The sequence below is a fragment of the Pongo abelii genome, chromosome 23 (genome assembly GCF_028885655.2).
Source record: "Pongo abelii isolate AG06213 chromosome 23, NHGRI_mPonAbe1-v2.0_pri, whole genome shotgun sequence".
In the NCBI taxonomy this organism is placed as follows: domain Eukaryota; kingdom Metazoa; phylum Chordata; class Mammalia; order Primates; family Hominidae; genus Pongo; species Pongo abelii.
In genome coordinates this window covers 42,297,783-42,324,661 of record NC_085929.1, presented here as the reverse complement: position 1 = coordinate 42,324,661, position 26,879 = coordinate 42,297,783, and the positions used below count along the sequence as shown (strand labels likewise).

The 26,879-nt window shown below is 36.4% G+C and overlaps 1 protein-coding gene across 39 annotated transcripts in view; it reads left to right on the top strand.

Annotated features, from left to right (window-relative positions):
- The window catches only part of RBFOX2 (RNA binding fox-1 homolog 2), a 291,171-nt gene that overhangs the window by 245,951 nt on the left and 18,341 nt on the right, over nucleotides 1-26,879 (top strand). For 13 of the 39 annotated variants that reach the window (XM_024239659.3, XM_009234311.4, XM_054543727.2 and 10 more), the window contains 7 exons: nucleotides 2,152-2,295; nucleotides 5,854-5,907; nucleotides 15,594-15,686; nucleotides 18,459-18,519; nucleotides 22,432-22,485; nucleotides 22,606-22,698; nucleotides 23,870-24,002. In XM_024239659.3, the coding sequence (XP_024095427.1) occupies nucleotides 2,152-2,295; nucleotides 5,854-5,907; nucleotides 15,594-15,686; nucleotides 18,459-18,519; nucleotides 22,432-22,485; nucleotides 22,606-22,698; nucleotides 23,870-24,002 (632 nt within the window). Of the gene's footprint in view, nucleotides 1-2,148; nucleotides 2,296-5,853; nucleotides 5,908-15,593; nucleotides 15,687-18,458; nucleotides 18,520-22,431; nucleotides 22,486-22,605; nucleotides 22,701-23,859; nucleotides 24,003-26,879 lie in introns of all 39 variants that reach the window. The other 26 variants (XM_009234312.4, XM_009234310.4, XM_054543726.2 and 23 more) reach the window with 7 other exon arrangements.

The window sequence follows — 26,879 nt, the reverse complement described above, 5'->3', positions numbered from 1 at the left end:
CTTTGGAATTGGCGTGAGTTGATAGTGCCTTCCTTACAGGCATGGGCCCATTCAAGCGGGTATTGGTGGTGGCAACATTTTTAGAGTAGTGCGGGGCCGTCCTTGAAAGTTCCAGGCTTTCTCGTGGGCCCTGCTATTGGCCAATCGGCGATTCCATGCAGGACATGTGGTGTCTGGGGTCCCTGGCTTTCTCATCAGAAGACCATCTTTATGGCCCGGAAGGTCGTTACTCAGGTGTTCACTTCTGATTCCGGGTGTTCTCTGCAGCTGCTGGAGTTTCCTGATTGGAGAACAGCAAATGACTGTTCAATGACCATTCTAGTGCCCCCCCCCCCGCACGCTGTGCCCCCCGAAACTCGCTTTTGAAAAGCAGCTACCCTGTAGACCTCATGTTGTAGGTTCTTCCCACCCACTGCACCCGAAATGCAGACTCTTGACAGTGTGCTCTTTCTGCAGCAGTATAGTTTCCAAAAAAAGTTTTTATTTCGTAATAGATTTTCACTTAAAACTTGAGTGTGGCATCATGGAAAAAAGGCTTAGCAATGATTTTGAAAGCCACGTGGAAAGGCAGCGTGATTGAGTGGAAATCCCATGAAGTTTGGGAGATCTGAGTCCAAGTGCTCCAACTGGCTTAATGGGGTGGCCCATGGAGAGCCCCCTGTTCTGTCTCCTCCTTTGTAACATGGGAACATGGGATGAGTTGCCTCCCTCTTTGTGGTGGAATGGTGCTGAGGATGCTGCAGCAAAATGTGGTTTTCTGGAAGCGCCAGAGTCCTCAAAGAGGTTGTTTAGTTCACTGTTTTCCAGTCCTCAGGCTGTGACCTCTTAGTGGGTTGTAAATTCAATTTACTGGGTTATGCTAGGTAAGAAAAAGGAAAACAAATTAGAAAATACCAGAGTGCAGGCACATACAGTAGCTGTCCTGTCGTGAAACTTTGATTTCTGCATGTGATTCTTGTGTGCATGCGTGAGCATATTGGGTTACCTTGCACAACCCATTAAAATGAGTGCAAAAAGTAAAAAATAAAAATAAATAAATAAATGCATACCCACACTCATTTATACTCTTTAACTGTGGATATGTACAAATCTTGCATTTTTATGTTAAGTAGCAGATGAGTCAGGGTCTCTAAAGCCTTTTCCAACAGTTAGATTATCTCAATGCAGTTTGCTATGGGCTGCAGAAGGTTGGGTTCCCCTGTACTAAAGTTAGCTGGAATTGCATAAGTTAGGGAGGAGAGTACAAATTTGTTTCAGAGTAAGATGCTTCTTGGCCAGGCGCGGTGGCTCACGCCTGTAATCCCAACACTGGAAGGCCAAGGCGGGCGGATCATGAGGTCAGGAGATCAAGACCATCCTGGCTAACAGGGTGAAACCCCGTCTCTACCAAAAATACAAAAAAATTAGACGGGCGTGGTGGCGGATGCCTATAGTCCCAGCTACTCAGGAGGCTGAGGCAGGAGAATGGCATGAACCCGGGAGGCGGAGCTTGCAGTGAGCCAAGATCGCATCACTGCACTCCGGCCTGGGTGACAGAGCGAGACTCTTGTCTCAAAAAAAAAGAAGCCTCTTCAGTTGTTGCTAGGTTTTTCCTCTTCATAAATAATATCATAATACTTTGGCAACATAGTAGTAATAACTCTAGAGCTAATAGAGGGAATGAAATATAAAAATATTTCCTTATTTCATTTCCTTGAGAGAGCCTGAGATCATAGACCAAAAAATGAAGTGACCTCCATAACTAAGTACAACAGACTCTCTATTTTCAAAATAGAAATATCTTAAAAATAGAAAGTTCTAAGAGTCTAAGAATAAAGGAACTATTTTTGTATCTTCAGAACCTAATGTATCTCCATGTGATCTTGGGCAAGTCACTTAGTACTTCTGTGTTCATTAGCTCCCATTTTGTTAGCGTACTATAAATACTCAAAATACCAAGATTTTGTTTGTAGACGGTAGCATTTAGAACATTAATAGCATCTTTGTGTTTTGTTGTTGCTGTTGTTATTGTTGCTTTTGTCTTTGAAGGGACTACTGTAATTTTTGCTTAAACATACCCTGTTTGGGGATGATTGCTGTGGGGGGATAACTTTAATTATTTTAAAGTAATTGTGTGTATTTTTCATTCTTTATTATTTCTTTGCTTAGCAGACAGAAGGTGGAGCACAGACAGACGGCCAGCAGTCACAGACACAAAGTAGTGAAAATTCAGAGAGTAAATCTACCCCAAAACGGCTGCATGTCTCTAATATTCCTTTCCGCTTCCGGGACCCTGACCTCCGGCAGATGTTTGGGGTAAGTCTCTGAAGTCTTTTTATGGATTTTACAATTAAAGTAGATTTTAATCCCCCAGATGTGTTATTAGTCATCATTACTTTAGGATTAAACTACAAATAGATTGAAAGAACCTGAGGTAAATCAGTCTTTTCATCGGTCTTTAGAAACCTTTTTCTGTCATCCAGTCTGCTCTAGACATAGTCTTGCAGGTTGCTGCACACATAAGATGGCCATATGACCCAGCTTGCTGTGACTGAGGGGTTTCTTGTGATGTGAGACTTTCAGTGCTGAAACCAGGATGGTCACCCTACTCACCTACCAAACTCAGTAAACATACCAATAATATGCTTAGTTTCATCTGAAAGAACAAACATGCACATTCTTTTAGAGCAATGATTCCTAAACTTGTTTGCACACTGGAAATTACCTGGGAAGCTTAAAAAATATTGATGCCTGTGTCTCACATTCTAGGGTTGTGATTTAATTGGCCTGGAGTGTGGCTTGGGCTTTGGTATGTTTACAAGATCCCCAGCTGATACTAATGTGCGCATAAGTTTGGGGACCATTGCTTATTCATCCTGTCGCCTTCTTTGTTTTTTCTTTGCCTTCCATGTAAGCCCAGTTCAATACTGCCTTCCTCTCCTCTCATCTCCCTCAACTGCAAGACCAAAGAAACTAGGTTCAGGGATGCATTATTGCCACTCTCTACTTAGCTTTGTAGTGTCTAAAAAGATTCACAATGTAGAGAATACAGGTTTAGAGGTGGCTCATTGAAGTGGAAAGAGTATAGATTTTGGAGTCAGAGAGCCTGGGTTCAAATTCTATTCGCATGTGAACTTTGGAATTCATGTAACCTTTTTTGAATTTAAATATCATATTTATAAACATAGAGACAGTAATCTCTACCTTTCAGAGTGTTATAAATTAAATGAAATAATACTTGTGAAAACAGTACCTCAGTGTTTTGTTTTTATAATACTTCGTTGCTCATACTCCACAGTGTCAAGACCAATATCTAAAATCATTGTAGAGGATTGGTTTGCTACCTCTGATGTATTCTTTCAACTGTTTATTTCCTCCTGAATCACCATCATGAAAAAAAGTTAATTGCAAAGATTTGAGTTGTTGGGAATTTAATGAATGGCTACTAAGGATCTTAATTTTTTCTGAGCCTGCGTGTTATTGCTTTTTGAATTTGACCAAACTCTTAACCCAGAGATAGTCAATAGTCTTTTTGTTTTTTTTGTTTGTTTGTTTTCTTTTTTAAATTCCACTAGGATAGCTGCCTGGTACTTTATTAGAAAAGCAGATGCTCTTCTTTAAGTCTTGGTTGTGGCCACTTCATGGTGACAAGACACTGGGGCAAAATTCTGTCATTTATAGCTGACTACTTGGATGTATTTTCCACACTAAAGAGAAGGCCAGAGTTGAGATTTAATGATGTTCTTGAAGTATTTGAAGAGCTTTTACACAGAAATTGGTAACCAGATATTTTCCATTTCTTCCGAGAAGAGAGCAACAGAAAATAAAGGGCAGCATAAAGGACTTGGGTTACGCAGAAGAAACTTCTTGGGAGCATGAGTTATTAGGTTCTCTACTGAATTATCAGAGCTTATATAAAATCTTAGTCTCTGGAGGTCTATGAGAATGGAGTACATTCTCATCTGCCAGAAGTGTGTTTTCTCTTGAGTCAGAAAAATAGTGTCCGTTGCAGATCTGCCTAGGCCAGTTAGTGATTTCTTGAAATGTATTATGCCCTTCTCATAAGGCATAAAGTGCAAAAGAAATAATTTTTTCCTTACCAGAGATACCTAGTTGCGTTATTTTCTTCCACATTGTGACTCTCTATTGCTTAGAAGAACAGTAACATTGGTAAAGAGCAGGTATCCATGCTCCATTTCATTAGCTTCATAAACTTGACAAATAGCTTCTTTTAGCCTCATTCTTCTTAACCATAAAAGGAGTGTGATCCTTACTCCAGAAGGATATTATAAGAATGCATTAGAAAATATAAAACAAAACAAACTCCAAAGCACTATACAAATCTTAGTTTTATAGGATAAGCATAAGTGCCCTCCCATCTAAAATAAAACATTTTCCTTTTTCCATGATTTTTCTATTAAACCAAACCAAGATGTCTTACTGTAGAAAACTTGGGTTATTAATACAAGTTTTTTGATAAAGATAGTAGGTGATTCAGTCCAATGGAACAGCGTGATTTCTGTTCTGCTCTTTCCATTTTTCAGTTTTTTTTCACATTTCCCAAAGTCTGGTTTGAAACCCAAGTGAAGTAGATAATCAGGTATGACTCCAATACTCAGAGGGAAATATAAGCCAAAAAGATATCTGGAAATTTTCTGCATATACCTTCAATTCATTTCATCCAAGCATTGATGAAAACAGTTTTGTCTCTTTTTATATATACTTTCCCCCTAAATAATCATTGTGTTTTGTGTAACCCTCTAGTCAGCTATTTAGCTACCTAACAATAGAGTTTAGACTTTGAGTCTTTAGTTTTTGTTTGCTTTTCTGAATGTTAAAATGTTTAAAGAATTACCAAAGAGAGGTGTTATTTAAAATATTCTTGATGTTGTTGTAGAAATATTAAAGTGGTGAATAGCATGTAGCATATAGAAGTGGTAACACAGATATATATTGACTCGGATAGTTGTTCACAATCTATTGCTAAGTTAAAAAAATAAAAGCAATATATGCTTTGGGAGGCTGGGGCAGGCAGATCACATGAAGTCAGGAGTTCGAGACCAGCCTGGCCAACACGGTGAAACCCCCACTCTACTAAAAATACAAAAATTAGCTGGACGTGGTGGTAGGCACCCGTAATCACAACTACTCAGGAGGCTGAGGCAGGAGAATAGCTTGAACCCAGGAGGCAGAGGTTACAGAGAGCCAAGATCGTGCCACTGGACTCCAGCCTGGGTGACAGTTCAGGACTCCATCTTTTTTTTTTTTTTTTTTTTTAAAGCAAATTATAGAATGCATCTGATTTCTATAGTTACTTATCTCTACATGCCTGAGGGAAAGCCTGGAATGCTCTGTACTAAAACATTACGATGATAGGATTGCAGATTATCTTTATTTTCTGTTTTCCCTTTCCCTTTTGTTTATATTTTCTGCTTTTTATATAGTGAATATACTTTGCTTGTATTAAAAAAAGGAAGGTAACAGCCTTCTATAGTATATTATTCTGCTTACTAGGATTTGCTTTTTAAATCTGAGACTGTTTTAAAAACTAAGAGATGTAGTTAGGAAAATTCCGAGTTCTTGTCCACATGAAGTATCTAATGGGCTAACACTGTGAATAACTTTGGACAACAGCTTCCACACATAGAGGTGGATAAATTGCCTGAGTGAGTGAACTGAGAAAGGAGAAACTGTCAGCTCAGCGACGAGGAAAAATAAGAAACTGGTATTGGAACTTACTAACAAATACAAACATAGAAGTTAAATAAGTAGTTTACAGAAGAAGAAAAATAAACTATTCCCATTTCAGAAGAGAACAAAATATGTGGATAAAAACCTGACCATAAGTAAATGTTTTTATTTTTATCTCTGCAGCAGTTTGGCAAAATCCTAGATGTAGAAATAATCTTTAATGAACGTGGCTCTAAGGTAAGCTCCATTTCAGTGTCAAGTGTGCTTGATTTCTTTTTGAGTTTTATGTTATTTTAAATAGCAAGTATTCAGAAAACATAGGCTGTTTTCAAGCCTGCATAAAAGTATCCTAATTATCCACCTTGGTTTAGATTATCTCTAAAAATAAGCTACCACATGGCCAAACTTTATTCTGATACTTATATGGGGGTGGAAGGGTGATGAAGTAAGAAGCAGAGAAGGTTGAGGGAAGAGTGGGACGTAAAGAACACAGGATGTAGGAGATGACAGTGCTTTATGAGCCTTAAATTCGGCTTCAGCTTTCTCCGTTTAAAGGAAAAGTGCAAAGACTAAAAAAAAAGTGAAATTCTACGAGAATTCTATTCTGAATTCTGTCAGAACAATTCAGCCAAAATCCAACTTCAAAACAGCATACTTAGAACAAATTTAATGTTTTGATTATTCAGTTAACTTGCAGTTCTTTTGAAAATTGTGACAAGACTTAAACAGAGTGAGCAATAACTGAGGAATTCAGTATGAACTGATTTCCTTAAGTTCTACCCACATAGGCAATCCTCAGGATGTAGAGTCACCTAAATCACAAATACAGTGAGTTAGATTTTTTTTGCATAAGAATGAAAGTAGTAAGTGTGTACTTTTAAGTGTGTATTTTCCTCTAAATGTATTCTATATAAGAACTGAAATTTTTAATTAAAATTTATTTCCCCTGTTAGACTGGGCGCAGTGGCTCACACCTGTAATCCCAGCACTTTGGGAGACCAAGGCAGGCGGATCACCTGAGGTCAGGGGTTCAAGACCAGCCTGGCCAACATGGTGAAACTCTGTCTCTGCTAAAAATACAAAAATTAGCCGGGCCTGGTGGCACACGCCTGTAATCCCAGCTACTCGGGAGGCTGAGGCAGGAGAATCACTTGAACCCAGGAGGCAGAGGTTACAGTGAGCCGAGATTGCGCCACTGCACTCCAGCCTGGGTGACAGAGCAAGACTGTCTCAAAAAAAAATTATTTCCCCTATTTACTATTTTAAATTCCCAATCTGTATGATTTAGAATTTCCATGCGTTAAAAGAAACAGCAATGTTTTTAGGAACAAGGGAATGGCAAAGACTTACAGTGGTGTTGTGAAAAAAATAGAGTATTTGATGAACTGAATATTTGGACATGTTACTTGAGAGTTTTCTCACTGCTTATTAAATGAAATACATCCTACTGAAACCATCAGCCATAGCCAAGCCTATAAATATTTACCTTGCTGTTGCTACTTTCATTTGTTAGGTTAGAGCAATTTTTTAGTTAATTTTCATTTGGTCATCTCTGCTGAACTTTGAAAATAGCTTTTGGCTATGGTTAAATCTCTTAAACATGTAATTTGAGGGAAAGCTAAATAAAGCCAATAAATGAGCTAATATTTACCTCTCCAATTTCATACTCCAAATTCACCATACTTTGGGAATTGATAACAGAGTTTATATACCTCCTGCCCCCATCTGTACACATAAAAATGTATGTGCTGTTCTAATGCTACTTATTATTATTCCCTTCCTTTGTAGAATGTATCAACACTAAAAGTGTTTAATTCTGACTATAACAATTATTTGTTAACTATTAAAGAGGTAATTATACTCTAAGCTTCCAGTTTTCAGTTAAAACAAAAATGATTAATATGCCTATACAGAACTTTCTCCAGCACTTGGTAAGTATTTTTTAAAGTGAAGTCTATTCAGACTGCAACCAGTAAACTATTTATGCTTATAATTTTTCTCACAATGGATTTCTGTTCCTTTGTTGCATTGTTTGTGTTTATTTTGTGTGATCTTTTTTAGCTACAAGGTGGGAAAATGACAGTGGTTTAGAGATAAGAAGCACATGAGTGTAAAATAAATATGTGGAGATTTTTGGCCACTCTGTAAACTATTATCTGAAGTAGTTTTAAATATTTTTAGTTGTAAGTGTATGTACTTAAAATATTCTTAACTAGAGTCTAACAACTAGAAGGCCAATGTAGTTTCATCAGGCATTGAGGACTTACTCCTTACCAAGAAAATTATTTGTTTGAATTATTGTGAAGCAAAGGAAATTGATCTTTCTTAAGGCTTCTTTCATTGACTTTAAGGATTTGCCTGCTACCAATTCTTTCTCTTCTCTTTTCTTTTCTTTTTTTTTTTTTTTTTTGAGGCAGAGTCTCGCTCTATTGCCCAGGCTAAAGTTGCATTGGCACAGTCTTGACTCACTGCAACCTCCGCCTCCTGGGTTCAAGCAATTCTTGTGCCTCAACTTCCTGAGTAGCTGGGATAACAGGCACACACTACCACCCCTGGCTAATTTTTGGTATTTTTAGTACAGACAAAGTTTCACCATGTTGGCTAGGCTGTTCTCAAACTCCTGGTCTCAAGTGATCTGCCTGCCTTGGCTTCCCACAGTGCTGGGATTATAGGTGTGAGCCACCGCATCCTGGCCCCACATTTTTTAAAATTTACCTGATCCAATTACTTCTCCCATGTAACTTTCATTTGAAAGTGATGACATGAGCTTTCTCTTTGAGAAATCTAAAAGCATGGGCTGCTTCTGTCAGCTTGATGCTGTGTCCTCACTGCCCCATTTTTCTTTGGGCTGCTAAAGGGTGCACAGACTGTGTACTAATTGGTAAATGTTTTAAAAACAAAGCACAGAATTCAGAATTGCCCTAAATCTGCCTTCAAGGACTGATACAAAACCTCGTTTTTGTCCTTCGAAGCTTTCTTAACTGCTACCTAAAGTTATTTGCTGGAATGGGTGCCCTTGGAACTGTTCTGAGGCTCCTAATAGAGATTTATTTTGGAATCAAACCCATAGATGCCTCCTCTGGGATCCACTTAAAAGAAATTAATGAGCACTTTTTGTTTTGCGAATTAAGTTTAGTTTCTTAATCCTTTTATATGTTTGGGGTTGACTGTAAAATTACAGCGTATTTTGAAAAGAACCAGAGAAAAGGAGGCTTTATATAGTCCTATTGTTTAGTTAAGAGTTCCTCTAACTTTTAAACAGAGTGCTTTTCTGTACAGAAATTAGCTTTATTGAATTTTTTTAGAGCAGTAATGGAAAAACTGGTCACAAAATAACTCTAAGATAGCAATACTTAAATGTAAAACAGGATTTAATCAAATTGTTCCAAAGCTAAAAGCAACTCCATACCATATCTTGTTTTGTATAATAAGGCCGTCACCCAGGGTTTTAGGATATACCCATTTGAAAACATAAGTAAATGGTGTTCCACTGCCATACTCATGCCCTCCTTGTCTGCCAGTATTCTTCTTTTTCCAGCTTGCCTTTAGAGTAGAATTACTCTATAGTAGTTTTTTCTTTGTTGTTGACTAGTTTTTTCCTTTTTTCCTTCTTTTACCTTCATATTCTAGGTTTGGCTTACTTAGATTATAGAATAATATATATCATATTTGTGCACACACATACATACATATATGTTTAAATTATTTCACATGAATTTTAGTCTTTTTACTCCCTAATCCTTTATAAAAACGTAGAATCACCTGTATCTAAGTTTCTTTGATTAACTGAAACAGAGATAGACTAGGCTTTTGAAAATATACTATTAAGATATATGATGGAAAATGGTACTCCTGCCAAAAAATTAACTAATTTATTCAAATAGAACCTAGAAAATTATTATATGAGTTTATGTAGCTTTATTAATTCTCCAGATTTCACCAGTAATGACAGATTATTAACACAAATAATAAGATAATGCCTAGAGTGACCATATGTCCTGGCTTATCCAGGATAGCCCCAATTTACATCTGTTATCTTAGCATAATTATTAATAAATGACCCCTTTCTCTCTCAGAATGCCCCAGTTTGAATGATAAACTATTTACTCTCCTTATATATCCTTTGGGTAACATCTTAAAAAACCAGTCTTTGAAAAGGAAAACATGATGCTTAATGAAAAGTATAAAGAAAAAAATACATAGTTTATTAAAGAGAAATGTGCACTACTGATATTCTCATGTATCCTTCTAGTTTTATTTTCTCATATAGAACCTTGAAATATAACCCAAAATGGTCACCTGGTTCAACCCCCTGTATTCTTGATCTTGCATTCTCTGCTAGAAACTTTTAGTGATTAAGAACTTGTTTTATTCAAAAGTTATTCCATTGTGGGTCAGACTTTCTACCATCTTATTTACCATCATCCAACCACATAACAATTTTTGGTGATAATTATCAAGCTTATTAAATAAAGAAATACACAGATTGTAACATTTACATTTTCTATAAGTTTTTGCCAAAATACTTCAGTATATCGTCTCTTGAATGGATATGTATTAAAATATTGAATATGTTGAAGTTGTTCAGCTCTTCAGATAGTGCTCATTATTAAGTCTACTAAAGGACTACAAATATTATACAGCCCAGCAATAATTATTTAGATTTCTAGCAATTTTTTTTTCTTTTTTTAAAATTGATAGATATTAGATGTACATATTTTCAGGCTATATGTGATAATCTGATACATTCATATAATCAAATCAGAGTAATTGGGATAGCCATCACCTGAAATATTTATCTTTTCTTTATGCTAGGAACATTCTGGTTATTCTAGCAAATATTTACTTAACGTGTTCTCATTACTTCCCTCAGGTGGATTTCTGGAATAATGGGGATCTAGGTTTAGGTTGGGCTTAAGTTTAGGCTGTAGTTAGGGGAGATAAAACTTCTATTCCCATTCCTTAGACACAAGTAATTTGCTGTAATATTTTCCCTATTATCATGGCTTTTAATTTCATGCAAAGGGAAATTATTTATTTCTTTCAAAATATTATCAAAATACTTTTTTGGAAGTCACAGTAAGTAGGCCTTTGTGACTTCCAGTAAAACTTAATAGGTAATGTTGAAGTGAAATGGTTTTTTTTGTTATATTTAAAACTGAATTAACAGTGCATGTGTTTCTGAAGGGCTTAAGTTTTTTTTTTTTCTTTTGTTACCATTATGGGCTTTAGTTTTATATTTTTTTTATTTATTTTTTAATTTCTGTGTTCTGGCCATACCTAGGAGATCCGTCTGCTTTTGATTTCTCCCTTAAAAGTTACATGGTAAATTTTCTTTCTCATTCTTCTGAGATGGAAAAATTCAAAAATTGTACAAATTTTAATAATATTTTTACAATGTTCATTCTATTGCTAGTTATTTATTGCAGTCTGAGGCCAGACTAAAAAGGTGACAGTTACTTGGCTCCTATATGTCCTCGATGATGTCAAGGCAGGCTGTGAAATTGCTGTCACACTTTGTAGAAGTTTTAACTACAACCATACACCTAATAAATACACCATTCTTCAATTTCCAGAAGTCAGCTAAGATACCTGGTAAATCAGTAATGTAACACTGGTGTGTTTAAATGTTTAATATAGAAGGACTCTGAGGACTGCAAACTTAGAGGAGTAAGATGTAGAGACCTGCATTGCCCAGCACAGTGGTCACATTTAGCACTTGAAATTTGGAGAGTTTAAACAGAGGTGTGCCTGTAAGGGTAAAACGGACACCAGATTTCAGAATTAGCACAAAAAAAGAATGTTAAGCATCTCACTAATAATGTTTTAATATTGATACCATATTGAAATGTTAATAATATGTGTATATATTGGGTTAAATAAAATACATTGTTAAAATTAATCTCACCTGTTTCTACTTTTTAAATGTGGTTATTAGAAAACTTTAAATTATATATGTGGTTTGTATTATATTTCTGTCTGCAGTGCTAGTGTAGACAAACATGTCAAAATCATTTTTTAATTAAAAATTAAAGTTTACTTTTTTAAAATCTGGTTTTATTAATAGAAGTTTAGATAACAAAAATTCTCCATCTGTTTACATAGCTGAAATATTTCCTTTTGTTCAGAATTTGAGATTAAATCTATTTGTTACAGATTATATAATCCATTTGTTACATATATTATACCTGTGTAGACTGGTTCAGTGTTGATGGGTTGTATGATCATTTGGAAGCTGTTCTATGATCATTTGGAAGCTGTTCTAAGGAAAATATTTTGGATTTAGACATAATTTTACTAACTTTTTTTTCCAAAGCAAGAGATCAGAATGACCAACTTAATGTCAATTCGATTTCTAAGAGTGAAGTGACAAAACATGAGTTCATGTAAGCAGACTTTTCTACTGATAACTTTTAAACCTGGATAATCTGTGAACATCTTTAGCACAGTTTCTGGCACCTTTTCTAAAATGCTAAATTTTATTGAAGAAATAGTATATTCTAAAAATGTTTTAAGATCTGAGTTCATGTTATTGAAACTAAATTGTGAATGTGATAGATAAGGAAGCATGTTTGAGTTGATGGAAAATCACCTGTTTAAAATTTAAACATGAGAGAAAAGTATTTAAGAACAGTACTTCAAAAAATTCTAGTCATACCTCTCACTTTCCTAATCATGGACTTTAATTCTAAGAGGTACATATTAATTCCCTATGACTTCTGAACAGATTACCACAAATCGGGTGGCTTAAAACCACACATTTATTATCTTACAGCTCTGGAGGTCAGAAGTCCAAAATGGCTCTCACAAGGCTAAAATCAACGTGTTGGGTTCTTCAGGAGGCTCTAAGGGATCATCTGTTTTCTCACCTTTTCTAACTTCTAGAGGCTGCCCACATTTCTTGGACTATAGCTCCCTTCTGTCTTCAGAGCCAGCAATGGCCAGTCAAGTCTTTCTCAGGCTGCTTTACTCTGATTCGGACTCTCCTGTGTCCGCTTTTCACTTATAAGCACAGTACGGTGGCCATGTTGGGCCACTGTATTACACTGGGCCCAACTGGATAATCCAGGATAATCTCTCTATCTCAAGATCATTAACTTAATCGCATCTGCAAAATCCCTTTTGCCGTGTAAGGTAACATATTCACTGGCTCTGGGGATTAGGATGTGGACAACTTTGGGAAGCCATTATTTGGCCTATTGCAAGGTCTGTTTATCTTCAAAGCAAAGAAAGAAATCCTCTTACCTTTATGTTTCATATTAAAGAGTCCCAAAGCATCAACAAGGCCTTCTTCCTCCTATCACCCCGGGGGAAAAGATGCTTATAAAGATTGCTTTATTTTTATGTTTTTGGTATCTTGATTCACATTTCCTTTGGTGTATAAGCATCTTTCTTTATAAAACACTTTTAAAACATTTGAAAGTGAAATTTTGTTCCAGAATGTTAGTCATTATTGAGAAAATCTTATCCAAGCAGACATGAATGTTAAACTTTGTCATTTGCTGACTGTGAAATTGCAGTGCTCATCATACCACCTTCCATTCTTTTGGATGCAGTTATTGTCTCACTAATGTTCTTTCCACACATTTCAGAAAAGAAGGTCATGGAAGATACTTAGCAATTAGATTTGAAAAAAAATAGAAGGATTTTAGGACTAATATAGTTTAGTAAATAGAATACTGAACTGAGATTTGAAAAGGCTTAGAATTTTCTCACCGTTAGCTGGATATTCTTGGGTACTTAATCTCAGTTCGACTCAGTTTCTTTACCTTCAAAATGAAACCAACATGTCTATTCTTTTTACTTCATGGTTATATTTAAGAAGACAAACTAGTATGTATATTTGCATGTGGGTGTGTAGATATAGTCATAATGCTAATATCAAAAACCTAGGTCTTAGTTTTGATATAACTTAATAGTAATCCAACTATTAATTTACAATGTATTAATTTAACCTAAGTCATAAAATATATGACTGTGAGGACCAGTTGAAATACAGCCAAAATGCTTCTAAAGTGTGATATTATAACTCATCACTCTGTGACCTTTCTTTAAAAGTTTGACTTTCCTATTGGAGGACTCACCAGGATTAGAGAACTGGCAGCTTGTCTTCAGCAGGTGCTAGTGTAGGTGACAAATGGTATAACTAATTATTAATGTGCCCTTTTATACCTTGTGGTGTCAAAGTGGCTATAAATGTTGATATCAAAATTTCATTTATGAAAATATGTTCCTGTTGATATTTTCAACAAACTTATACATTCTTTAGGAGAGTATTAACTGAAATTACCAGTAGTATTTCATTCCAAGCAACATACGTTTTAAAATCTCTATCAGCTTAGCATTGTGCTTTCAAGGGTGTTTGTGATGTCCAAATTGTGGGTAGAGATCATCCATTGGAATTCTCCAAAACGCCACCCACCCACATAATCACTTAGATTGCTGAGTTATCAGATCCTTCAAAACAATGGAGTTGCTTTTATAAAATTTTATTGAGCAACGCGCATTGTTTACCGTGTCAGTTAAGAACATGTTTTATATAGAGAGAATTGTGCTCATGTTATTAAGCAGCTAGGCAGAACTTCAGTTAAAATTAAAGGGTTCTGGGTTATCCTACAATGGAATATTCAAAAAACGCTAGCAGGACAATGAAGTTATTGGCAAATGAAGACTTTGCAGAAAATCCTAAGACTTTACCACTTTGCAGATATAAGCAGCCTGGAAATTATTTATAAAATTATAGCTGCAGAGTAGAACGATAAGGGCAGAGCACCTAGAATGAAGTGAATATGATGTTTTAGGAAAGTCATATAAGTATATAGTAAATGCTCCTGGTGTTAAAAGTGGTAGTACGTGAACATCGGAGTGAAGGTAGTCAACTCCCTGGTCTCCTGATTTGTCTACTTAATGAGTGAAAGCTCCACTCCATTTTTGTAGTATCTTGCAAGGAACAAATAAATTAATCCTAAGTCATTGTACCAGCTGCATTGCTGTTTTCTGATATCCTTTTTCTACTGAATAGTGTACAACTGATGTCACTAATGTAGATCTCATTCCCATTGCCTGTTGACTGTTCCTTTTTTCTCTATATATAGAAAGTTACTACTACCTTTAATAGCAGATATAAACATCAATAAATGAATAATTTAGGCAAATTTGGGTTAGCAGTTTTCTGAAATTCAGTTGAACATATTTTTACTCTAAGTGTCAATCTGGTCATTTAAAATGGGCATTGAAGAAAAGTTATAGTTGACCACTGCTTAGTGATATTTTTATTTGCTTAGAAGAGCATGAATGCTGTCCTCTCCCACACCCAGTACATACAAAATTGTACACCGACTATGCCCTAAATTATCCTGTTCCCAAAGGAATTAATAGTGATATAAGCAACAGGCAACGTGGGACTAAAATGATTAGACCTACTTTAAAAAAAATCTCACTATGCAATGTTGAACCTGAATGTCAGATTTCATGTAGCAGTTACTGGGAAATAATAGATTTGGGATGTCAGAGAGTCAATTTAATTAAGTCTTTTTTAGTATTACATAAAGGGGCATGTATATTAAATTAATAACATGAATTGAGAAAGGTAGGACATTAAAAAATCCTCAGATTTTTGGTTGAATAGTTTGACCCGAGTAACTCTGTACCTTAATTTTGGTCTGGCCTCATATGCTTTATGTTTTATTTTATTATTGTTACATTGCTGTTAATTATTATTATTATCACAGTTCTTTATTCTTTTATTGGATTTAATTTCCCTTTACAAGTATGCATGGACCAAAAATGTGACTTTGGGAGATTATTGCTGAGTTGTTGCTGATGTCAGTTTCATACTATGATATTTTTTCTCTATTTACCAAGAGATCAGTATTTCAATATAACGATGTGCATGTTTTCCCCCCTTCTCCCGCTGCATGCAGGGATTCGGGTTCGTAACTTTCGAGAATAGTGCTGATGCAGACAGGGCCAGGGAGAAATTACACGGCACCGTGGTAGAGGGCCGTAAAATCGAGGTGCATGTCTTTAATAATTCAATTTCTGGTTTATATTTTTATTTCTCTTTTTTCGTATTGCCTCACTTATTTCACATTTGGAACCCTGTCTTAAGTGTGTGTGTGCACATGTATGTGTGTTTGTATCTCTGTCTTCTTCACCTTCTTGCACTAAACTATAAAAGTAACACTTCTATCTGCCTCCCTCCTCATTTATTGGTTGTTTGGGGGTTTTAATTTTGACTGTGTGTGTGCGTGTGTGTGTGTTTGTTTTTCATTTATGTTTTTCCTTCAAAATGTTCATCTTTCTGCTCTCTTGATTTTTTTCCTTTGCTTCAGTTTGCAATACTCTGAATTCCTGTGATCAGGCCTAAGCAAAACTAATGTTAAATTGTCTAAAAACTATCCAGTTTATAACACTGTGTTCTATAATGAATCAAGGGGCCAGCCAATATCCTCTCTCGGGAGGCCAGTTCGCCTCTTTGTGCGCATGATAAGCACGAAATAGAAGATTGTAGAGATTGTGGGGAGGGAGGAAATAATCCAAAACTCATGTAGTTTTTAAATATATCTAATACCAAGAATTTTGGTATCTAAATTTTTATGGATAAAATTCTTAAACAGAGGGTTTGATGGCTGGCTGGCAAATGTACTGTGATTATGACCAAGTCTACCGCCTGGTATTCACCAGCCCTTTTTGATAACACATCGAAGGTTAACTGGCTCCTTTCCCCTTTCCCAATTTTTTAAAGTATTAAATGTAAAAGCCACCATTTTGAGTAAGATGTCTGCATATTTTGCTTTTTTTCCCCTCCTTTCCAATGGTTTAGCATTTAGGGCCCTTCACTTGACTCACTCTTTCCATGGTAACTATACACAATGCTGGCGATGGTGCCCGTTGGCGGTAAGTGAACAAAAGCACTAGAGAAGAAGCTTTTAAAAATGTAATTACAAAACAATTAAATAAGAAAGAAAAAGTCCATCTGCCATCTCACATTAACACTACAAAATGTGATTTGACTTGTTGTTCCTCTTCCTTTTCCTTTCCCCCTTTTATTTTCAATGCTGTTGAGTAATGCCGCCTGGATTTTGGATGTACATATTGTTTTGTAGCAGTCTGAGCTGTTTGATTACTGACTTCATGGTGATTTTTTTTCCCCTTGCACATCTTACTCAGAGTTACTGAACTCCAGTTTGGCTGGTTTTATTAATGCACTTCCTGCCCCTACATCCTTCCCTACTTTTCCTGTTTCCCAAACCCCTGTTTGTAGCTCTGACTGTTCTTTCTTTGCCCATTACACCCTTCCTGACTTTCTCTTTTCGTTTTCCCTACCTTATTCTCTTTTTCCGGATCCTTGCTCCTGTCCCTTTCCCTATTCTTCCTTTCCCATCCCTTCAGTTACACACAGCTGTTGGTCTCTTTTGCTGACTGGTGGTTTCTGATTGGTTCTGGCCATTTTTCCTTTTAAGTGCTTGGTTGCTTTCTGCTCCAGCAGCTGATTTCAGCTCTTGCTCCATTCTAATCCTTGTCTGTGAGAACCTTGCTTTTCAGTTTCTCCCCTCTTTCCAAAATTGATTGTTTTTTCTTTCTTTTATTTGTGTGTGTGTGTTTTTTAACTGCATGCTCTCAGTCTCATCATTGTTGTATCCCATTCTTTCTTTTTAAATGTGAAACGTTTATATTATTTGGTGGGCGAAGCTAGAGTAAATGGAGTTTCAAGCTCTTTCCTCATATGGGGGATTATCACTGTACAAATCTTAAAAGACATAGGAAGAGGTTTTTTTTTAGTTCTAATTCTACCTAAAATTGGTCTTTTCATAACAAAAATTTATTACCATACAAATTGAACACAATGTAAATTTGAAGAGGCAAAAATAAGACATTTATATTTTATGCTTCTTTTTTCAATTGGCATGTTTTATGACCTGACAACACAGTATAAGTCAAGTTCTATGGTGGGGCTTTACCCTCCGTGCAAGAGCTTTGAGACTGGTTCTGTCACTGGGCTGCAGTATGCTGGCATCTTAGTTCCATTCATCTTTTCTTCAGCAGCACCGTCTTTGTAACACCTACTTATTCTAGCACTGAGAATGCTTTAAAATATGCAGTTCTGTAATGAGGGTGGAGAGTACCATAAAACAAAATAAATAAAGACTTTATTTTCTCCATTCTTTTAAGTGCCTACTTTAAAGGCTTTCTTAAAAGCTTTGTTCTTAAATTGATAGACCATGTAGTCTAGAAAATTCAGAATGGTCCTGAAGGCTGTCACCATGGGAATCTTAGGTTTCTATATTTGTTTACTTACCTCAGACAGTAAAAATCTCGGACAGACATATTTAAAATGCTGAACATTAGGACAGGTGAAATCAGATTTATTTTATCACCTTTCCATCAATCTATTTCATAACCCATGTGGCAAGCCTCTGTTTTATTAACAAACTTCAAAGTGAATTGCTAATATAGTTGTTTCCTATTTACTTTTTTCTGTGTTTTCCTTAGTCCAGAGATTTCTCTGTTTAAAAGACGTCCGAAGATCTTGCAAATGTATTTTCTTTGGAGTACTGATGTTTGGAAACCAAGAAACTCACTTTACTCTTGTTATCCTCATTTGATAAGAACTTTAATTAAAATACTATATATTAATATTTTATATTGCTATGTTAATTATTTTTAAATCAATGCTCTCAGAAATTTACATTTTAAACTAAATACTCTGTTATTGGATGTGCAACTTTATGTTCCCTAATGTGGTCCACTTCTTCCCTGCCCTTTTTTCTCCTTGTTATTTTTAGGTGAATAATGCTACAGCACGTGTAATGACCAATAAGAAGATGGTCACACCATATGCAAATGGTAAGAAATTATAAATCATCTTCGAAAGAGTGTTTATTCTTGTGTAAATATATGAAGTTTTTATAAACTTCTAAGAATGTCTTTATTTCCGTCTTAAGACAGTTTAATTTGTGTTGAAGTAGTCTCTTTACCTGGGAGAGTATTTTGTGTTTACAAAATAATTTTGTCATTACAATTGAGCTAAGTTTCTAGTTATTAAGGTGTTATGTTCTAAGTAAAGTTCATCTTTTACACAGTGCAAACATGCTACTAGTTGCCTATTAACCCAAATTGGATCCCACCTGAGCACCTTCTTTTTCAGCTGCTGTAGCTCTTTCTAATATGTTAGACTTGTTCGTAATACCCCTGGATGCCCACTGACTCTTACTTTTACTTCTGACTCGCATTCATCTGAGCATAAGTGGGATAAATTAGGAGGATATTTTAATCACTTTTATAATTCTGGACCCGTTGCTCTCCTTAGCCCTAGAGATAACAGCTATGGATATGGTTGTGTGTGTATCATTTTCTATTTCATGATTACATATTATATAGTAAGGTTTATAAGTTTTTCTCATTGAGAAGAAAATTTTCTATGAATAATTTGTTACATCAGTTACCAAATTTAATCTAGACTCATGGTCTCTGAATGAGATGGAATATAAATTTAATCTGTAGCCCAATGGTGGTTTTGCAGACTGTTCTGCAGAACCAGTTTGGGAGAGAAAAAGGAAACCAAATGGATTGAATTCTGAGGTCTCAGCTGTACTTTAGTCTGAGCAATTTAGGGTTCTGCATAAGCTTTTACTAGTATCTAGAATAAAGGGGGGAGTTTCTGCTGGGTTTTTTTTTTTTTTTTTTTTTGAGATGGAGTCTCGCTTTGTCACCCAGGCTGGAGTGCAGTGGCGCAGTCAAGGCTCACTGCAAGCTCCGCTTCCCAGGTTCACGCCATTCTCCTGCCCTCAGCCTCCCGAGTAGCTGGGACTACAGGCGCCCGCCACCACACCCGGCTAATTTTTTGTATTTTTAGTAGAGATGGGGTTTTACCGTGTTAGCCAAGATGGTCTCAATCTCCTGACCTCGTGATCCACCCACCTTGGCCTCCCAAAGTGTTGGGATTACAGGCGTGAGCCACCATGCCTGGCTCTGCTGTTTTTTTAAAAAGTTTGAACCCACTGCTAGAGTATGGCTATATGTGCTAATAATGTCTTAAATCAAGGAGAAATGTATCCGTATTGACTATATCCCATAAAGTCTTCAATAAATATATTTAGCCCAGCTTTTCACATAGATGATACAAATTTATCAGCATAATTTGCATTTTTCCTTACTCCTTTTATCGGTATGATACTACTGCTTCCCACTTTACCTCTTATTTTCACTGCTCTTACAAAAACAAGTCTCTACAATTTTGATAAAAACTTAAACAAAATAGAAAGGAGAGGCAAAGAATGTCAAATTTTCTTTACATCTAAGGGAAATATTGTGACAGAAAGAGCCTCTGACTGGAATTCAGAAAACAGACATTCTCCTTCTAGGTTTGACTCTTTATTTACTCCGTGACAGTGGACCAGTTTTTTAACCTAATTCTGTTTTCATATTTATAAATTGAGACCACAGATTTTTGGCACCAGGATTTTTTTAGAAATTATTGAAACTCAACCCTCCCAGCTTATTATTAGGAAATGAGACCCAGAAAAGTATAGTATTGACCTCAGATTGCAGATGTGGTATCTATTTTACCTTCCACTTTGGGTTTTGTGAAGGTCAAAGGACTTCTGTGAAAATACATTGTAAATTTCCTAAAACTAAGTATATTCAAAGTATTACTAACAACATATCAATATACATCCATTATATTAATTTTTGTTTTTGTTTTGAGGCAGTGTCTGTCTGTCACCTAGGCTGGAGTACAGTGGTGCGATCTCGGCTCACTGCAACCTCCATTTCCTGGGTTCAAGCAATTCTCGTGCCTCAGCCTCCAGAGTAGCTGGGATTACAGATGTGTGCCACCACACCCCCCTAATTTTTGTATTTTTAGTAGAGACGAGGTTTTGCCATGTTGGCCAGGCTGGTCTCGAACTCCTAGACTCAGGTGATCCGTCCACCTCAGCCTCCCAAAGTGCTGGGATTACAGGCTTGAGCCACAGTGCCTGCCCATTATGTGGATTTAAAGGGAATGCTCAGGAAACAGTGGCATTGGTAGGAAAGAAAAAGGTTATTTTTAAAAATATTATTCTAAATTAATATTCAGGTTTAGTAGGCAAGAAACCTGCTGTTATGTTAAAGGTCCTAAGAAGAATGTGTCGGGTTCCTCCTAATGAATTCTCAGTCAGCATTCTCATTTAGGTTGGTTGGAATCTCTTAATTTGTGCAGAAATGTTGCACAGTATTTGTGTAATTTGATGTTGCAGAATATTTGTGCTCTTACAATTCAAGTAGGATTTGAACCTAGATTTTGCCCGAATTTTATGTGGAATATTGAAGAGACATTGCATTTTATGAGCACATAAAATGATGAATAAGAGATTGGATTGAATCAGAGTGAATGGGTTTTCACTTGAATAATGTCTTGCTTACAGTCATTTAAATCTGGTAATTTCAATAATTCTTTTGAAAAGGCCAATTGTGGCTGGACGCAGTGGCTCACGCCTGTAATCCCCAGCACTTTGGGAGGCTGAGGTGGGTGGATCACCTGAGGTTAGGAGTTCAAGACCAGGCTGGCCAACATGGTGAAACCCCATCTCTACTAAAAGTATAAAACCAGCCAGGCATGGTGGCACGTGCCTGTAGTCCCAGCTACTTGGGAGGCTGAGGCACGAGAATCGCTTGAACCCAGGAGGCGGAGGTTGTGGTGAGCCGAAACTGCGCCACTGCACTCCAGTCTGGGCAACACAGCAAGACTCTGTCTCAAAAAAAAAAAAAAAGAGGAGGCCAATTCTGGCCTTTTTCTTTTCATTCGTATATTTATAGAATAGTGTGGCACAATGCTAGGGTCTTAATATAAAAAGACAAATGAGTCAGAAAATGTATAATATAGAGTATTTTTGCTTATATGTAAAATTCAATTAATATTGATTAAAGTTTTCATGTGGAATTCTACTTTTATTCACTCTCAGTGAGCAATCATATATTATTCCTTTTTAAAAAATACTTGCCATATTCCTATAAATATAAAAAAGGGAAAGAAATAAAGTTGACATTAAACATAATGTTATTTGGAAACTCTTAATATTTACAAATATTTACGCTAACGTTCCACAGTATTCTGGTGTAGCTAAGAAGTCTGATTAACTTAAAGGTGATTATTACACATTAAAGCCTCAGAAAACATGCACTGAAGTTGGGAATGTACCTTGAATTTTATTATATCATGTCTTTCCTTTTTTAGTTGGTGAACCCCAGTAAAATCCCAATGGTAAATCCGAGTGAAAGTGGATTTCAATTTACCTGGAATACCAGCATTGTATAGCCAAACATGGAGTCAAAGATCTAGGTTGAATTTCAGTTCAGCCCATGGATACCTTTATTAAAACAACTAGAGTAATAAACAGGGTTAAGAAAATGCATCACAGTGCGGTTCAGAGTGACATATAGTCGGCCTTCTTTCTTTTTTTAAGTGAAGGATAGGTCATCCAGGGTAATTCTGTGAGAACACTTTACCAAACTCTAGGATTTATTTCTATTTATTTTTTCTCCTCTCATTCCCTCTCCATCTTCCTCCTCCCAATGTCATGACTCCTGCCAAGCCCCCCAACCCCAGCCCCTCATCATCTCTTCACTGTGTGCTAGTTTCACTACTGTACTCTCTCATAGAAACCCCAAGCTGGAATTCCAAAGAGAAGTTAATAATAGGCAAAAATAGCCCCAGAGATGGCTGAAGCCAACTTGGCGTGCACTGATCATCCCTTTCCTCCATTTTGTGTGTTTCAGGTTGGAAATTAAGCCCAGTAGTTGGAGCTGTATATGGTCCGGAGTTATATGCAGGTAGTATTTAAGTAAATGTTTGCACTTGTGCTATTTAATTGTAATAGCATCTGCTGTTTTTCAATTTGCTATTCCTTTTTAATCTTTTTGCATTTTTAAATTTTTTAAAAATCCAATCAGCATCCAGCTTTCAAGCAGATGTGTCCCTAGGCAATGATGCAGCAGTGCCCCTATCAGGAAGAGGGGGTATCAACACTTACATTCCTTTAATCAGTAAGTAGCCTATGTTGGCCTGGCATGGATTTTGACTGTTGTGAGTGAACTGTCATGTACTGGTTTTTTTTTTTCCTAGTACAGTACATAACCGAAATGGAAATTTCTTGAGAGGGATATTAAATACTATCCCAGTGCCCTGTCCTCCTTAACCTGTGCTAGAATTTTCCTGACCAAATATTAAGATTGCACAAAGCAGAAATAGTTGGAAAAGGTAGAGGGGGTAAGGGCCTTAGTCTGTACTTGATGATAAAGAAAACAAAAGAAGCAAGTATGTATAGAGCATATTATACATTTCCTCTGCAAGTCAGCCACAGGTTCTCCAGCAGAGGATCACTTAGAAGTACCTCCGGCATTATTGATTATTCTCAGCTCTCTTGATCTCTCTAAAGTCATTTTGACCTGAGCCATTTTACTCCAGCAAGAGGTATAATTAAACAGGATTCAGTGGACATGGAATCAGTGTCTCTGCATGCTTTCCAGAGGACAGCACACTTAAAATAGGCTTTTAGAAACTGTCTGCCTCTTTAAAGGATATGAGGCCCCTAGAAGTTGTCTGCCTCTTTAAAGGACAGGGTAGGAGTTGTCTCCCTCACCTTACATTTGTGGATTAAAATTTTTTAAATAAAAGAATGAAATTGACTAATGAAATGAAATGCCTAAAGACTATTATGGGCCTTGGAGGTTGGTACCATGTAAAAATATAAAAAGAATGTTCTTTTGAGTAATAATTATTATATGCACATAGTAACATTTGGAAGCAAGGTTAATAACTGACCGGTTGAAGAGTTTGTGTCAATCTGATTTAGACTGCCCACAGTAATTAAAAGTCTGTCTCTTATTATGGCAGTCATTCTCAGATCTTCTTGACCTGTTTCTCAGCAGCTTGCATTGTAAAGCCGAAATTGAGAAGGAACAGAGAAAGCTCACTCAAGATTTGTGATGAATGAGGCATGGAATCTTTTGCTTTTGCATGTTGGGTCTCTCTTTCCATTTCTTCCCCACTGAGAGACCCAGGGTAGAAGGTTTATTGAATGTATGCCACCTTTTCAAAAAAGATGTGGTTCGTATCTTTCCATCTTTTCTATAATTGGTTCATAGCAAGTTGTGACTGTGCACCCTCTATTGAATGCAAGTTGAAATTTCTGTCATATTTTGGGTCTCCCTTTAGTTCCTGGCTTCCCTTACCCTACTGCAGCCACCACGGCAGCCGCTTTCAGAGGAGCCCATTTGAGGGGCAGAGGGCGGACAGTATATGGTGCAGTCCGAGCGGTACCTCCAACAGCCATCCCCGCCTATCCAGGGTAAGCGTTAGATTCCAAAATCAATATGTTTCTAAAATAAGCAGTTGGACCAAAAAAGAATACCATGGCCCTCTCATAACTTCTGGGATGTTGCCGTGTCACAGAGTAGACATTCAGTGAATATTTGCAAATTAACAGATTAGATGACAAAAACCAAAATATACCATCATCAGAATGTAACAAACTGTCAGTTCATTATAAGTCTTCGTTTTGGCCACCTTAAGCCCTCATGGTAATGGCTTAAGACAGTAGCCAGAACCGTCTTGTGTTTACTAGCAGTGTGTTGGCATGAAGTTCACTCAGCAGCGCACGAATATGGATTAACATTACTGCAGAGAACCAAAAGAGGAGCTCGAGATTGTAGTACAAGCCTGCATCTGCTGTGTTCACCTCCTTATCACCACCCCGTGTTGGGGCAGAGGCTGTCACATGTGTCCTCCCCTTTGATTTCACTGCCTGGGTGGTGAGCAGCAGAGCTAGTTACCCACAATGGATTTGCTTTCTTTGTAGGAAACGGATTAAAAGAGGTTAATTCTAAGATGAACCAAGTCCAATTGAATCAAGGGAGAAAGGGAGAAGTAGGAAGAATTAAACTGCAGTTGGCTTCTGAATGATGGTAAAACAATGACTGTAGCTGAGCATCCTTCACCGTTTGATTTTTTTATGGAGGGTGTCTCATGCAGTGGAATGATTCCATAGCAACAAATAAATCCTTTGCTACTGAATGGGGAAAAGGAGTGAAGATGGCAGGTTTTGTTTTTAGGGGTTTCTCAGTGTCAGCCTAAAATGTAAATTTTTATAGAGTGGTCTTTCATAAGTCAGTTGTACCACGGACTTCCTCATCAAAGATGTGACATTTCTCTTCATCTTTTCTCTGCCAGATATGTCAATATGACAGATTTTTTTTTTTTTTTTTTGTATTCTAACGGAGGAAAAAGTAGCAGCAGAGAAGCTTGTTGGCTGCTACTTAGTTAAAATATAAAGGGAAGGAACCTCCTTTGTATGTCCTTTTCTGACAGCAAAATTGGCTTAGCCTTGAGGTGTACTAATTCAGCATTCATTCATTCATTCATTCGTAGACCAAATGGATGTACCATTAGAAGTTCTCCATTCCACAGAGTTAAAACATTTTTATTAGGCAAGGTATGTTGAAGTGGGCAGGCTCCAAAAGACACTGGAAGGGAACTGCTTCAGAAATTAACTTCTGTTTGGAGTTTGTAGACATTTAAATCACATGCATTCCATCATCTCCATCTTATGCCATTACTTACTTTTATTTTAATCCTTTTTTCTCTCAACTTGACCTTTGACCTTCAACCTCTGACATCTCTTTAAAGAAGTGAATATGCAGTATTATTTCATCAAGAAATACTCAAATGAAACATTAAAAGGAACCTTTTGGAAGTTTTACACACTAGGAAAATTGTTTGTGAAATGTCTTCCATTGTAATCCAAGAGAGTTTACTGTCATATTTGCAAAGAGAGACTACTCACCAGAAACATGGGATTTCCCTATTTTGTAACATTGCTGAATTACTTTATAAAGTGGTTGAATTTAGTCGTGTTCAATGTAGTCATTTCAGTATATTGGCCAAATTTGAGAACCCATTCTCTACCAAGTCTGTGTCAGGTATATATTTGCTCAAAGATATTTTATCTTTATGTCTAATCATATCAATTTCTGTGCATTACATTGAACACTGATTTCCCATGTTTTCTTTTTATTAACTAAACCACCTGTTTACATGGAAGATGGCAAGGAATAAGTCCAGTATTTCATGGGAATGGCCTAGAATTGCTTTTCAGCTTAGTAAACTAATTTCATCATTAATCATTATGTTCTAGCCTCCTTGTGGCATTTGATACAGGGAATATTGGAATTCTTCTAGAACGTAGATGAATATTCCCAGTAAGTTAATTTGACTTAGGGTAAAATGTATTCGTGTTTTTAATGCCAACCCTTCTTTATAGAAGGCTTATTTGTAAATCTTTGCCTATATCCCCTTACTAAGATCTTTGAAGTTTAATTAATCACCGCTTGGTCTCAGTGCTTTCCATTTTATCAGCCTTCTCATTTTGAACAAGTTGTGTTTTTCATTAAAATGCAATTGAGAGGCAGATTACTTTCTAATATCAGACTTTAACTGCAACTGGAGACTATGAAAATGAACGGGACTTAGCTAAATGAACATCAGAGATGAGTTTGATTTGCCTATTGTGTGATACAAGGGCATAGCATATTTGGGGCATTCCAAAATGTGACCATGCTATCCTGTAAATACAACCAAATGTCATTGGGAATAGAATTAAGAAACATTCCACCTACCTATAAGAAACAAGTTATTTCATATTCAAGTTAAAAATATGATTTGATGACTTTACTTGTCAGCTTGTTTATTGTTAACAGAGAAGGTAGTGGTGAAAATTTCCAGCTTGTTTAGTTGAACCAATAAACAGATCATCTAAATTAAAACAGTCTGATCTTGACTTCACAGAGATGAAGAAGAAAGTTTTATCTTTTATCTCTACTGCTATTCCATGTCTTTTGGTCCCACAATAATGTTTTGGGGAAAGTCTGTATGCACAAAGGTACCTCAGAAGGTTAGAAATCTATATTTAAGAATATAGTGTTGCTTAGGTTTTTTGTTTTTTTTTTTTAAAGTCATGCATTGTCTGTTTTCTACAAATTCATTATCTAAACAGGAAAATAAACCCTTCTATTCTTAACCAGCTACCTTCTCAGATTTATTCTTTTAAATAAGACAGGATGTTCTTTGGTCAATCCCAGAACTTCAGTTATCAATTGTATTTTTCAGAATTCCATGAATACTCTTATGGTCAAAAAAGAACCCTTAAAATCTTCCAGTTACTCCTTCC